This window comes from Belonocnema kinseyi, chromosome 5 (genome assembly GCF_010883055.1).
Source record: "Belonocnema kinseyi isolate 2016_QV_RU_SX_M_011 chromosome 5, B_treatae_v1, whole genome shotgun sequence".
NCBI lineage: Eukaryota > Metazoa > Arthropoda > Insecta > Hymenoptera > Cynipidae > Belonocnema > Belonocnema kinseyi.
In genome coordinates this window covers 61,862,031-61,875,706 of record NC_046661.1, presented here as the reverse complement: position 1 = coordinate 61,875,706, position 13,676 = coordinate 61,862,031, and the positions used below count along the sequence as shown (strand labels likewise).

Sequence of the window (13,676 nt, the reverse complement as noted above, 5' to 3'; positions counted from 1 at the left end):
TATTTTATTTATTTTATTAATAAATTTTATTGTTGCGGATTATTGTTGGCGGAAGCAAGCAAAATCCTACGATTAGAAATGGATACGTGTCAGATACCGTAATGATCAGTGTTGTAACTTAAGGCAGATGTTACTTGCATAAGAATGCATTTATAAACTTACAATTAATGAAAAAATTTTAGCACTTACCACGTTCTACAATTAAAAATGTTACATGTATAATAGTAAATCTGGAAAATTGTGTAATATCGAAATTTATAGTCGGACTTGATAAAGTTGGAATTTTTAAATAAATTTTCAGAGGGCCTAATTTAAAAATTGTGAGAATTCGAAATTTCATAATTTTGAAATTTATATACTGCGCAACTTCATCAATTTATCATTCTTAAAGAGAAGTCAATATTCGCCAGTTTTGTAATGTTGGAATAATTATCAATGTGGAATATTCTGTAACATCCAAAATAATTGTTGGGCGACTTGATAAGCTTGGAATTTATAAATAAATTTGCAGAACGTCTAATTTCCAAATTTGATCATTTTGAAATGTATTGCTGGGTAACTTGATAAATTTATAATCTACAAAGAAACGTGAACACTCGCCAATTATGTAATATTGAAATTATCAATGTGAAAATTTGGTAATATAGACATCGGAAATGAATTTGCAAAGAGTTGAGTTATAATTTCAAACTGCGAAAATTTACCAATTTACATACAAACATAAATTGTCTTATTTATAAAATTGGCAAATTTGCATATGTTGTCAGTAAAAACTATTTTAATATTTTGTAGGAAATTATATTCACATATTTTAATTGTATTTCTAAATTGAAAACTGCCTTCTCTTTCGTTGATTCTCATTCTTTCCTTAGCTGCAGTGAACAGTGCATTACCCTGCTAGGTGATAATCTACGACGACTATCACCCACACATATGTAAAAAACAATACATTAAGATTATACAAATAAATGAATGGTAGTGCTTGGTGGAAGTAGTCACGCGCGAATCGGTAGACTTCCAGCAGCCGTGACTATCGTGGTTATCAAAAGATCGTAGTTCTTACAAGGGCCCACTTACAAATAAGAAGGAAAACGTGCCTGGTTCCTGATTACAACTACAGTTACAACATACATACAGGAAATAGCCGTTTTTTTTCTGATTTTTCAAAACCTTATTGCTCCGAGGATCTCGCAAAACCCCGAATATTTGACAAGTTTTCTATCTTTCGTTCTCAACTTCTTCGGAAAAAAATACATATTGATTCTGTGCCTGAATAACCCTAGATTCGAGCATACCCAGATATTCATATGACTCGCCGTCAGCCATTGTCTTGACTTCATTATCGAACTCGCTCACTAGTTCTGAATAACTCCCTAATTCTCCAGTAGTTGTGACATTGAACACTCGCTGCAGTTTTTGGTCTGATCCAGCGAACAGCTTCAGGTCATCCATGTATATAAGATGGGTCACTTGTGGGCTATCCTCATTTTCACGTATTCAGAACCCATGAGACGTAATATTGAGTGTTTTGCGTAATGGGTTTAATCCTAAACAGAACACTAATGCACTGCAGAGTCTTATTAGTTGCCTCCTTGTTATTTGTCCTTCTTTAAGTTTCTGACCTGCAGTCTTAATAAACGCTAATAAAGTGAAATAACGCGAGATTCTGTCATGATAGAATAACCTCTTTTTTAGATGACAAAGACCTAAAAACTTTAGTGTTGGGTTTTAATATTCAAAATTGTGTTTCAAAATTAAAGCTTAAGAAGATTGAAACCAGGGCCCAATATCAAAATTAAATTGCCTTAATTTATTCCATAAATACTAGAATTACATATTTTAAGATAAATGGAGCCCACTCCTGTCTTGAATCAATACTTTTCTGAGTGAAAAATTGACTCATTTTCATAGTTTTTGTGTAAAACGTTTTTCTATGCCGTCTTTGTCATCACGTTTAATTTAATTCCAAGCCTGTAAAGGGAGATCAACAAACCTATAGATAATTTGAATAAAAACTGCGCCACCTTTTACTTAAACTGGACACAAGAAATTACTCAAAGGTTTGTGTAAGTTTTAAGAACAATTATGACGTATTATCACTTTAAAAAAGTCAACTGAAATAAGCAGATTAAAGGAACGTTCATTATTTTAAGAGGGGCGCTGAGTATTTTTGACACGATCAAATAAAACATTTTTAATTGCAAGTATTTCTACAAAAGCAAAGAGCGAGTAAAAGATCAATTGAAATACCGACACTTTTATTTTTGGCTAATTTTTTATTGGGCTTAGCCTTTTATAAACAAGAAATTCTTTAAGTTTTAGGCGGACTAAATTATTTTTGTGTTTGATTTTTTCTCGTGAAAAATTCAAGATATTAAAAAAGACAGGGAGGCATTTTCTTTAGAACTTATTAAAATGAGCAAAATGAAAAATTATATTTTCGAAACATAAAACTTTGTAGGATATCTTTTTCATAGAAAAACAAATTCAACAAAAAATAAAAGTGTGAAAACCGACTTTTTATATTTTCAATAAAAAATCGTCACCACTTTCTTAATTTTCCACTTTCAGAATTTTTCCTAAAAAGTTACACATTTCGTCTCTGAGCACATTTTTAAAAAACATTTTGTGTTACGTAGGAATATTGATTTCATTCTCGTCCACAAGGTAGAAGAAAATCACCTCTAGAAGCTTAGAGTAAACCCGCTAGCTTTCAAGGTATCTTGTGGATTTTATTCATATTGGGAGCCTCATTCTCTAATTCATTGAGTTTCCATTTAAAACTAAGCAGATCATTTCTGTGATTTGTTGAAATGACACTCGTTCTCGTGCAAAAGGTAGAAGAAAATCATCCTCTTGAAGCTTAAAGTAAACCCGCTAGCTTTTAAGGTACCTTGTGGACTTTATTCAAGTTAAGAGCCTCATTTTCAAAAAATATAATGAGTTACACCGCTTACTTGTTCCCTTTTGTATTGAATGAATCAAGTCTGTACATTTATATGAGTTTACTGTGTTTTTAAAACAATAGTAAGCTTAAGAGTTAGTGTTTATTTATTAATTTCGATCACCAGACCCATCATCAAATACTGTGTTCTAACAGTTGGAGATAGAAAAAAATGAAAAACTGTTTTAGATTCACTATCCAAAGAATATAATTATTGCAGGTAAATAAACTTATAAATACATAAAAAATTAATACCACAAAGATCAATAATATAAACATTCTATACAGTTTAAGGCGGATAAGTGATGACCCTTTTGACCTCAAGATATACATTTTTGTCTATAATTTGAAAATATTCGCCTTAAGGCATCAAAAATAGTCTGTTTCCATCTCACGAGCTAGATATATAGAATAAATTGAAATTATCTTTGATTATTCTTTACTCGAGACACAATCAAGAGCAAATATTTTTACACGGGTATGAATTTTAAACATTTTTCCATTAGAAAATCTACTTTAGACATAGACTAAAATAAAGTAGATAGACCTATACAAAATATAACAGATTAATGCAGTACACAGGCAACCTTGACCATAAAAAAATAGAGTAACTAGGTTTCTATTCAGATTCATATTCAGACGGTCCTAGACAATAAAAACTACAGGGTGGTGGCTGCTCATAGTGCGTTCCTAACTGTGGGATGTTTAAACGTATTTAACAGGGGTATCCATTACGAATTAATCAGTTAATTTACAACTTCCTACTAACAAGGGGGCACCGCGTAATGTCCCACACGTATTTTGCTAGGAATATGTGTGAGTGTTCTTTGAGACCCAACGAAAATGACACGCTTTCAGCGTTTGTCCGATGAGGGCCTCGTTTTCGAGACATAAAATTTCAAAAATTAAGGTGCACTCGTTCTACGAATGACCAACGGCTCTCGCGAAGTTAGAGCGTGCCAACCGCAACAGCGTATTGGCGGACAACACACAAGATGATAAGCTGATCAACAGTCATAAAAATACTTACGAAAAATTAAGAAAATTTATTTAAAATTAGAGCTTACAAAGCAGGCAACACAAATGGAGAATTTTCTAAAGACCTAGATTCTCTTTTCAACAGTTTAAAATTAAACAACGCAAAAAACAGCTAAATTCTCGCGGATGACCTGAATGCTGGGCACTCAAATTGGTTAGATAGCAAAATCCATCCCGGAGGAACGTAGCTAAAAAAATAGCTAGAAAAAAACGAAATAAAAATTTAGAGTCAACTTCGTGGGACCAGCTGAACCACCTTTTTCGCGCGGCAACTCGTGCTTAGATCTTTTTTTAATAGATGATAGAATACAGATAAAAGATCTAAATAACAGTAAATGAAAGGTTTACCCCTATGATGGTGATCGTAAGGCGGTAACTATCACATTAGAAATCAACCATGGCAATCGCTTACAAATTGGAGAGAAAATAAGCCCAAATAGATATAATTTTAACAAAGAAGACTGAAATAAATTCAGAGAAATCTTTGCAAATTATACGATAAACATGCCTGATAACAGAAACAAAAGTTTTTATTTCAACAAGAGAGAAAAAAGTTACTTAATATCGATGCTATGCCATTTCCAAAAACAAACAAGAAATATAGATAGAGAAGAAATAGGGATATCTAAATACCTGTTGTTCTAAGTAAAAAAGCTAAAAATACGCAGCCTTGCCCTGGCATGCGGGGCTCTGCAAGGATGGGCGAACCCCTTTACCTACTTTCTCGCGGGAACAACAAAGACAACACCAAACATTGTCGTCGTAAGTGCGGTTTAAAATAACAGAACGCGCAGGGCTCCCGACAATGGGTCGGTCAATAATGCCGACCACTCTAAAGCTGGGGGAGCCAATGAAGATGGATTCAATGCGATGGATCGGCGGAATCTCGGGACATTTAGGTGGATGGAACGACGGAATCACGACTTACTAGAGTGCTACGATGCGAGTGTGGCCCCTAAACGGGGTTATATGGCAAGACTGCATACTCTGTGGTGCGACAAACACCCGGAACTATCGCACTTTTCGCATCAACGTCTGCGAAACCATGCCGAACGAATCTAGAAAAGGCGCTATGTACGCGGAACGCCTACTCTACCACAGCTAGAATTAGTCGGCAACAGAGAAAGCGAGGCGATACTAAGACCAACCGGATCTGGCTGAAATGGATGACGAGCTTTGTGGATATTTTTTCGAAGAATCCGACCTATGAGCTATGAAATATTATGTGTATAATGCATCGAGAGCTTTAGCCGATGCGAACCGTAAAACAAAACCAACGGTTGATCACAAGACCAAAAGACGAATGCATCAACTCGCCATAATGATAGCCTAGGCAAGACAGTACGCGTCCCGCATTCAGTGTGTGATTGACTACATCACAACTGGCAGGAATTTTACCGCCAAGGTTCGAACGCTCGCACACGAACTGCGGACCTGTTATCACATACTTAACAAGTCAAAGCTGCTGATCATCGGGAGCATATTGTTGATAGAATACGGATACTATCTGACGCTCAGAGAAGTCTCGAGTGGAGGGAAAGGAGGGTCAGAAAAAATCAACAGTTTCTCTCTGATCCGTCTCGACTCTTCCAAGACCCTTCAGTTACTGTCGACCACCCGCCCAAACCAGAGGAGCTCGAAGTATTTTGGAGAGAAGTCTACAAAGTGCAGCATAGACTGGACGAAGACTCAGATAACATAAATAACTTCGAGGAGCTGTGTAATGCTCTCATAACACCTGACGAAGAATGCCCACCCATCACTACCGAGGAGGCGAAAAAAGTATTAAGAAGGATGAAGAACTATTCCGGCAGAATTTGGCCCGTATTTTCATCTCATATTTAAAGTCGGAAGAACCAATTCCGGAAAGGCAGGTGGAAGGGCACACAATACTCCTGCCGAAAGTAGGCAACTTATCTAACCCGAAGAATTACAGGCCAATCACTTGCCTGAACTCACTGTATAAGATATTCACAGCTATCCTAAATCATAGGATTGTTCGGGCAATTGAACCTGTGTGGCAAGAAATGTATGAACAACCAGGCTTAAAAAAAGGCGTAGCGGGATGACGGGAGAACCTGCTCATCGATAGATGTGTCTGCAAAGATGCACCATTCTACCAGCGTGACCTATCGATGGCCTGGATTCATTATCGGCAGGCTTTCGATTCGACCTCCCATAGACTTATAATCTGTCTTTTTGAAAGCTTAAAAGTTCATCCACAAATCGTTAGGTACATAAAGAGATTGATGCCGCTTTGGAAAACCAGATTTACTATCTCATCTTAACTTCAGTATTAGGGGTGAGCAATATGCATCAAATCTTATCTATAAAATATACTCACTCCTGAAAGCCCGGATTAAGAAAGCACAAGAGAATGAACAAAAACGATTGTACCCGGAATATTCTGTTAAACTTATTGTCCTTATCATCGGCGCTCTTAGAGGCGCCAAGCTCCGTGTTCTCAGGGTGCACGAAACGTGTTCCGGATCGTCGTATTGATTCCATTACAGACTGTAACCACCTATCTCAAAGACAAGAGGCGTGGTTGTAGCTGAAATTTTACCGCGATTTCGCTGTGAGCGGGTGCAGTTTTTTAGATTAGCACCCGCTCCCGGCGAAATCCTTTGGTTTTCCTTATGACAAATTTTTAATTAAACATACACACACACACACACACACACACACACACATATATATATATATATATATATATAATGTATGTGTGTGTATATTAAAAATAAAACATAGGCATTTCAATTATATTAACGAGTGCATTGCTCTACTCTAGATGTGAGAATCTTTCCAGAGAGAAGAAAATAGTTCTGTTACCAAAGCAGGATTTTTCTATTACAAAAAGAAAGTGAGACGATATAATTCTTTACCTGATTAGCAGCACGGTTTAGTGAAAATGTTAATTAATTAATGTTAATTACAATAATCGATAGACCTACGAGTGCCTGGAAGTTTGATCCGCATGTAACCAAACCATGTAATATATTTATTAATAAACACTGTTTAAAACAAACAAACAAAAAAAAGTGATTCTGCTCAGCAGAATCACCCATTGCGTCACGGGCATGATGATGAAGCATTGTGATTCCTAATATCTCATTAGAGATTGGGTTTAAAACCCAGGATTACTAAACTGAATGCTCCGCGTGATTTAATCTACTTTCCTACTTCTTTCTTGAAGGAGGGTATACAATCTCGTTACCAGAACGATAATGCTTCAACAGACATAATTGAAATTTCTAAAAATTGATCTTTCGGAAATCAATTTTGCTGCAAGCCACCCACAAAGCATTATGTCTTCGAAAGCGGAGGTGCGTAATTTTTTATGAACGAGGCTATGAATTTTCAAAGAATCTTCGCCAGACGCTATTTCTCGCTAAGAATCGATAGATGAATCAACTTTTACCTTGTTTCAAATGTGACTAAACATTTTTTTGATTAAAAATTCCTTTCACTCAATATTCTACTGTATTTATATGTAATTCCTGAAAATAAACCTGTAAAATGTAAATAACATGATTTTCTATTGTTTCTACACTGCAAATTTAATGTCACTGTTGTTAAAAGTAAATAACAAATATAAATAATAATAAAAAGAAAATAGGAATAATTAAAAAATAAAATTTAAATAAACAGACATAAAAATAAAAATAAAATTTTAAAAGAAGGCAAAAAGAATCGAACGCAGAACCTCGAGCGTTCCAGTCGGATTAACCCCTAAAAGTGTTTTTATTTTTGCGAAGTATCAAAGAACACTCACACCATATTATCTTTACTAAGTATTTCGTAAGAGACACCGCCGTTCCATACTTCGTTATCTGTACAGGACAAATTTCCAGCGTGTAAATGTACCCAAACGTTCAGCGGGAGTGTACATATATTTTTACTAAAGTACATTTCGAAGCAACGTTAAATGATACGATGGTTCTTCAAGATTAGGGAACAAATTAATCTCACCGATAACGGCATATCCGGTGATAATATTTGAGGAATCTCTTCAAACTGAACACGTTCCTGTTTTTCTTCCTTCTCCCCTCTTTCTTCTTTCTTTTCTTTTACTTTTTTTCCAGCCTTATTTTTATGTCTCTTTTCTTTCACTTTTTCTTTTCTACCTGTAAACATAGTTTATTGTATAATTCGCATGCACCACTTGGGCTATTTTTAAATTTACAGTATAAGTATGGTCACATTTGTAAGAGAAAAACAGAAATAATTAAAATTCTTATTGCAACAAAATGTAATGTAAGTTTATTGCTTCTCAAAATACAGAAAGCTACAACAGGTGGTGGATGATACAGCAACAATATATATAATACAACGATAATTAGAATTAGAATACATAATATACAGTCAGGCCCAAATTATGGTACAATTATACTGGTTGCATACGTGTACTGGAGTGATATAGATGGCATCAGTGTTAGGTGAGTTACTTTTTTGGCGTAACCAGTTACCGTTACGTTACTTAACGAAAAAGTGAATTAGTTACAGTTACGAGTTACGTTACTTGTAACTATACCTACTTATAGTTACTACATTAAGTTCTAATCTTAAGATTGAAATTTTTTATATGCAATTATTTTATTTTGAAACTCAGTTAGATAAAATAGCACGAAATTAGAATCTTTTTATTCTGAAAAATATGCTATCATATACAGAATTTAAGTACACATTTTTAGAGAAACACATAGAACCTGAAATAAGAAATCACCTTTCAAATTCAGTAATAACCCTTCATTAAATGAAAATAGAAAACAAGAAGTAATATAGATTTATTACAGAGTTTTTGAAGATTCAAAAAATATTGCACAAACAGTGCATTAACGGACACAAATAAATACTCCAAATACTTTTAAAAACTCTTGAGCTGAACAATATTATGATTCCTTAACGATTATAGATAACAGACGGAAATCTCATCGTTAGAACAACTATCGAACGAATAACATTTTGCTGATCAATTAGGACACATTAGGCAGCGTAACCTTATACCCGCGAACGAAATAAGTAACATCGAATAACAGGTACAACAACTAGCAGAACATGTAGCACACACCGAAGATGCGGTGGAAAAATAGGTTCATAAATCCAGGACACGACTGGCAAGCGCAGTGTTTGGGTGGGGTGCACAACTTCTAATAGAAATACCTAGATACTGTGCGCTCTTCCCTTGCTGGGGCCCTTCACAAAATCTTGGACAAACCAAATCACTTGCCCTCTTTTATGACAAAGGGCGTAACGTATATGATACCCAAAAAGGTAGATACTGGTAGTCCTAGTGATTACTGACCAATCACCTGCCTCTCGATCCTCTGTAAGTGCTCACGGTTACCTGTTCTGACTTCATCCAAAAGTAGTGTGAAGAGAACAAGGTCCTATCCAGAGGACAAAAAGGTTGACGTCGAGGCTCCCGTGTTTGCAAGGACCAAATGACAATTTACATGCTGACTGTGTTGCATGCGAAACCCGACCAACGCCATTTTCACATCGCTAATAATGAACTACTTTGAGTCCATATCCGGTTCTTGCCCATTAAACGTGAAGTCTTCCAAGCTGATTCACTAAGCGCACTATAGGTTTGTTTAGCACTGAACCCAGTAAGTAGGAGTGGCTAAGTCTTAAATCACTCACCGCATTTACATGCACGACATAAAGGTTTATGCAAGCTCAGATTCGAAAATTAACAGCCTACTTTACCTCTTGCTGCAGTTATTCGATTGTATCAAAATGTGTCTGGTTTGGACAAATGTAGAAAGCTGCATTTTTTCCATGGAGACATAAATGCTTCACTGATACTGGACAACCACTCTCTAATTGTGACGAAAACTGATCAAGAATCGTATACCTTGTGAGGAGAAAATAATCATTCATCGGCATTTTGCAGGCGAGGGGTCCGCTTCAATCTGCATTTAAAAAGGCGCTTGAGACGGCTCTTTCGGATTACCTTAGTCTGATTCTGGCGTCCGGCGTCAGTACGAAGAACATCATAAAGGCTATTAAAACCTATGCCATTCGTCTTCTAACATACTCTTTTGATTTGGTGACCTGGACTTTGACTGACCTCGAAAGGCTTGACAGAATCATCCGCATTAATATTTCTTAACACCAATTGCACCATGAAAAGAAAGCTGTGGAGAGAATAGTTCTGCCATGCAAGCTTGGAGGCAGAGGGATCTTGGATGTTAGTCGATTGTGTGACTTTTAAATTACGCAACTACGCGCATATTTTCACAAATAAACTAGTATCTAACTCTACGATTACATCAGTAGAGTTGATCTTTATATCCCCTTAAAACGCGCTGCTGTTCATTTCCAAACTATCGGACATCTGGAGGCTAAGAAGCTAGCTGCTCAATGGCGACACAAACAGCTGCTCAAGCAGCACCCCCAAATATTAGATCTTCCTTGTGTGGATAGTGATGTTTCAAACCGCTAGTTAAAGGCGGGGAGAACTCTTTACAGAAACGGAAGGACTTTTCATCACCATTCTGGAAAGGTTCATAGAGACGAGAAGTCACCAAAATACATCCTCAGTATGGCGTCAATGATGACAGAAGCCGCCTTTGTGCAAATTTCAATGAAAACATAGAGGCCATCATTGATAGCTATACAATTTTTGCCCCGCAAGAATACACGCGCAGACACAATTATGACGGTGGGATCATTCACTAAAAATTTCTCAGAACAATGATTTAATAGATATTTGAGCCTTACTACAAATATAGCCCAGTTTACCTTCACCCCCACCACCTATTTTTTCAATCAAGTTCCCTACACTGAGTCAATTTGACCCTCCCACTGTTTAGATCGGGTCTCACTTCATAACGGCTCATCCAATGGGCTTGAAAAAAATCACAGATATACTATTACTAATGAACAATTCGATGCTATGAATGAGGAATAATTTAAAAATTAATCTATTATAAACGAAAATTCCCGAAAAAACATGTTTTAGTAAAAAAAAAACCATAACTCTTTTAATTTTCAATATTTTTAAATAAAAATTGAAATGTAAATTGTTTAAATGTATCAGAATTAGAAAGAAAGTTCATTTATGGATCTTTAAAAAAAGGTATTTATTTCGCAAAGTCAAGGAGGTCATTTTTCGGGCAATGAAAACAGTGTATTCCTAATTGAAACTGAGAAAAAACTTTATTATTCATCAGAAAAATATATTTTTCACACAAATACTTAATATTTTAGACATTTTTTGTAAAAATGAAATCATTTAATCGCTTCCAGCGTAATCAATGCACATATAGAGACGATGTCAATGCAGCTGTATAATAACTCTCTCTAGTGTTTGTATACTAACACACAAAATACAATATTTTAGTTAACCATCTCAAAGTATTTCGGGTGTACTTATATGAATTTATACTATCACCTAAACAGTACTCGAGGCGAACTTCAACAACACACCTCGCGCAATCTGACCCAGACGCTTTTTCGAGTGACCCTGAGCATGGGCCTGCGAGCTGCATCATGGCTGCGATGCAGCCAACGTATAGTTAGAAGATCAAACTATAGTAGAAAATGTCGGGCGCGCCAATTTACAAATTTCCTTAAAGGATACACAACCAAACCTTTAATAGTAAAATTAGGCTCCGAAATACTGAGAAGATGCAGAAATATTCGAAGCTGAAGTAGGAGGTCATGACCGTGCGGAGGTGTAACAATGTCACCATTCACGCGGTCATGATCTCATCAATTTGAAAGGTCGATGAGAGGTGCGCACAAATCTTGAAAGAGCTGGTAGCTCGAAATTTGCTACATCGAATTCATAGGGCAGTACTTTTGAAAACGTGACGTATCCTGCGCAGATTTCTGGGCGTAAACAATAAAAGTGGCTAAAATTGCCATCCATGGTCATCCCGCGTACACAGCAGATGAGTTGCATAGTCAATTTTTTATTTTCTATTAAATTTTTTTATATATATATATACGGAGGACCGTATGCGTGTGTAAAGTTGTGTTGTTTCTCGCCATCTAATGTAAATAAAATTATTTTTTTTATCGTTGCTGTAAGTCGTTGGCAATGGAACTAGTTTGTAAAAAGATGGATCCCTATAAATGGGCGCTTCAGGGTGAATTTTGGATATATAATTTTGGATATATAATTTTGGATATATAATGATACTTTTTCGAAAATAGGTATTGTAATATCCTTATTTGCCCTAGTAAGGAATTTATCTTGTTCGTAACTTACCAACAAATTTGGTGCAGTGCTTTAAACTGTACATAAAAAAATAATAAAAATTTAGAAAAGTAAATATTTATCAAATATTTCTAAAACGTTTCTGAAGAATTTGGGTACGCTTAATTTGAAAAAATATTATTTTTTAAAGCTGTAACAGGCAGATACTGTAACCTGAAATTCAACTGCTTCATCTTAATCCATAAATGCTAGCAATAATATCTATAACAACACTACTTTTAAATGCCCTTGGTGTTTAAAAAATATATATTGCTAATTTTTATGAAGTAAAATGAGGCAACTGAATTTTCAGGTTACAGCTTCTACCCGAAACAGCCTTATAATATAAATTTTTTAAAAAATAAATGCACCCAAATGCTTCAGATAGGTTCTAGAAATATTTGATAAACATCTAATTTGTCAATTTATTATTTATCAATTTACTATTATGAACAATGCACTGAATGTTTATTGTAATTTACGCATATATATAATTAAAAGTTCGCCATAAGGAGAACTGCAGGATTTCGCCGGGAGCGGGTGCTAATCTGAAAAACTTCACCCGATCCCAGCGAAATCGCAATAAAATTTCAGCCACAACCACGTCTCACGACCGTGAGATAGGTGGTTACAGTCTGTAACGGAATCAATACGACGATCCAGCAAGTCTTGTGCACCCTGAGGACACGGAGCGACCCAAGGACCTCGCCTTCTGCAATTTTTCCCGCAAGTGTTTTAGCAGATTGTTCACACGCAGGGATCCTTTTCAGGCTACTAACCAGTGAAAGCTTGGCACCTCCAAGAGCTTCGATGGTAAGAACGTTTAGTTTGACAGAATATTCCGGGTACAATCGTCGCAACTACCTTATGAGGTCTCGATACCTCTCTTTCTTTTCATTCACCATGGCTATGATGTTTTTGTCAGCTGGTGCCCAAAATTCGATAACGAACATGGTTCGCTTCTCGAAGTCAAGAAGAACCATGTCAGGCCTCGAGTGAGCAACAGAAACAATTGTCGAGAATATAAAGTTCCAGTATATGCGGCACTTCCCATTCTCGACAATTGACTCAATTTCCCTAGGAGCATTTAGAGGAGTGATATTAAGGTGAATGCCGTAGGAGTGACAGAAATGGTGATAATGTACTCTTAGTGACGCATTGTGCCTCTGGATGTAGGTTGTTCCCGCATGAGTTGGACAACCAGATAATATGTGAGCTAAATGCTCGGGGTGTGCATGGCACGCCCTGCAGCTATCATCGGGAATGTCTTGGCTCAAAATGTGGCGACGGTATGTTAAGGTGGAAATGAAACCGTCTTGACATGTCAAAATGAAACCCTCTGAACCAGAATTCAATCCGGGTGATTTAAGGAAAGCAAAAGTTAACTCACACGACATTGACTGATCCTCCACATTTCTGTGCAAGATACCGTGCATCCTCTTAGCGAGGAGCTGTTCACGAAAGTTGTTGTCTTGTGCTTTC

General features: G+C 36.2%; 1 protein-coding gene across 1 annotated transcript in view; it reads right to left on the bottom strand.

Moving 5' to 3' along the window:
• The window catches only part of LOC117173685 (kinectin), a 237,096-nt gene extending 228,977 nt beyond the window's left edge, over positions 1-8,119 (bottom strand). The window contains exon 1 of the mRNA XM_033362326.1: positions 7,955-8,119. Coding sequence (XP_033218217.1) covers positions 7,955-8,119 — 165 coding nt within the window. The remainder of the gene's footprint in view (positions 1-7,954) is intronic.
• Between the last annotated feature and the right edge of the window lie 5,557 nt (positions 8,120-13,676).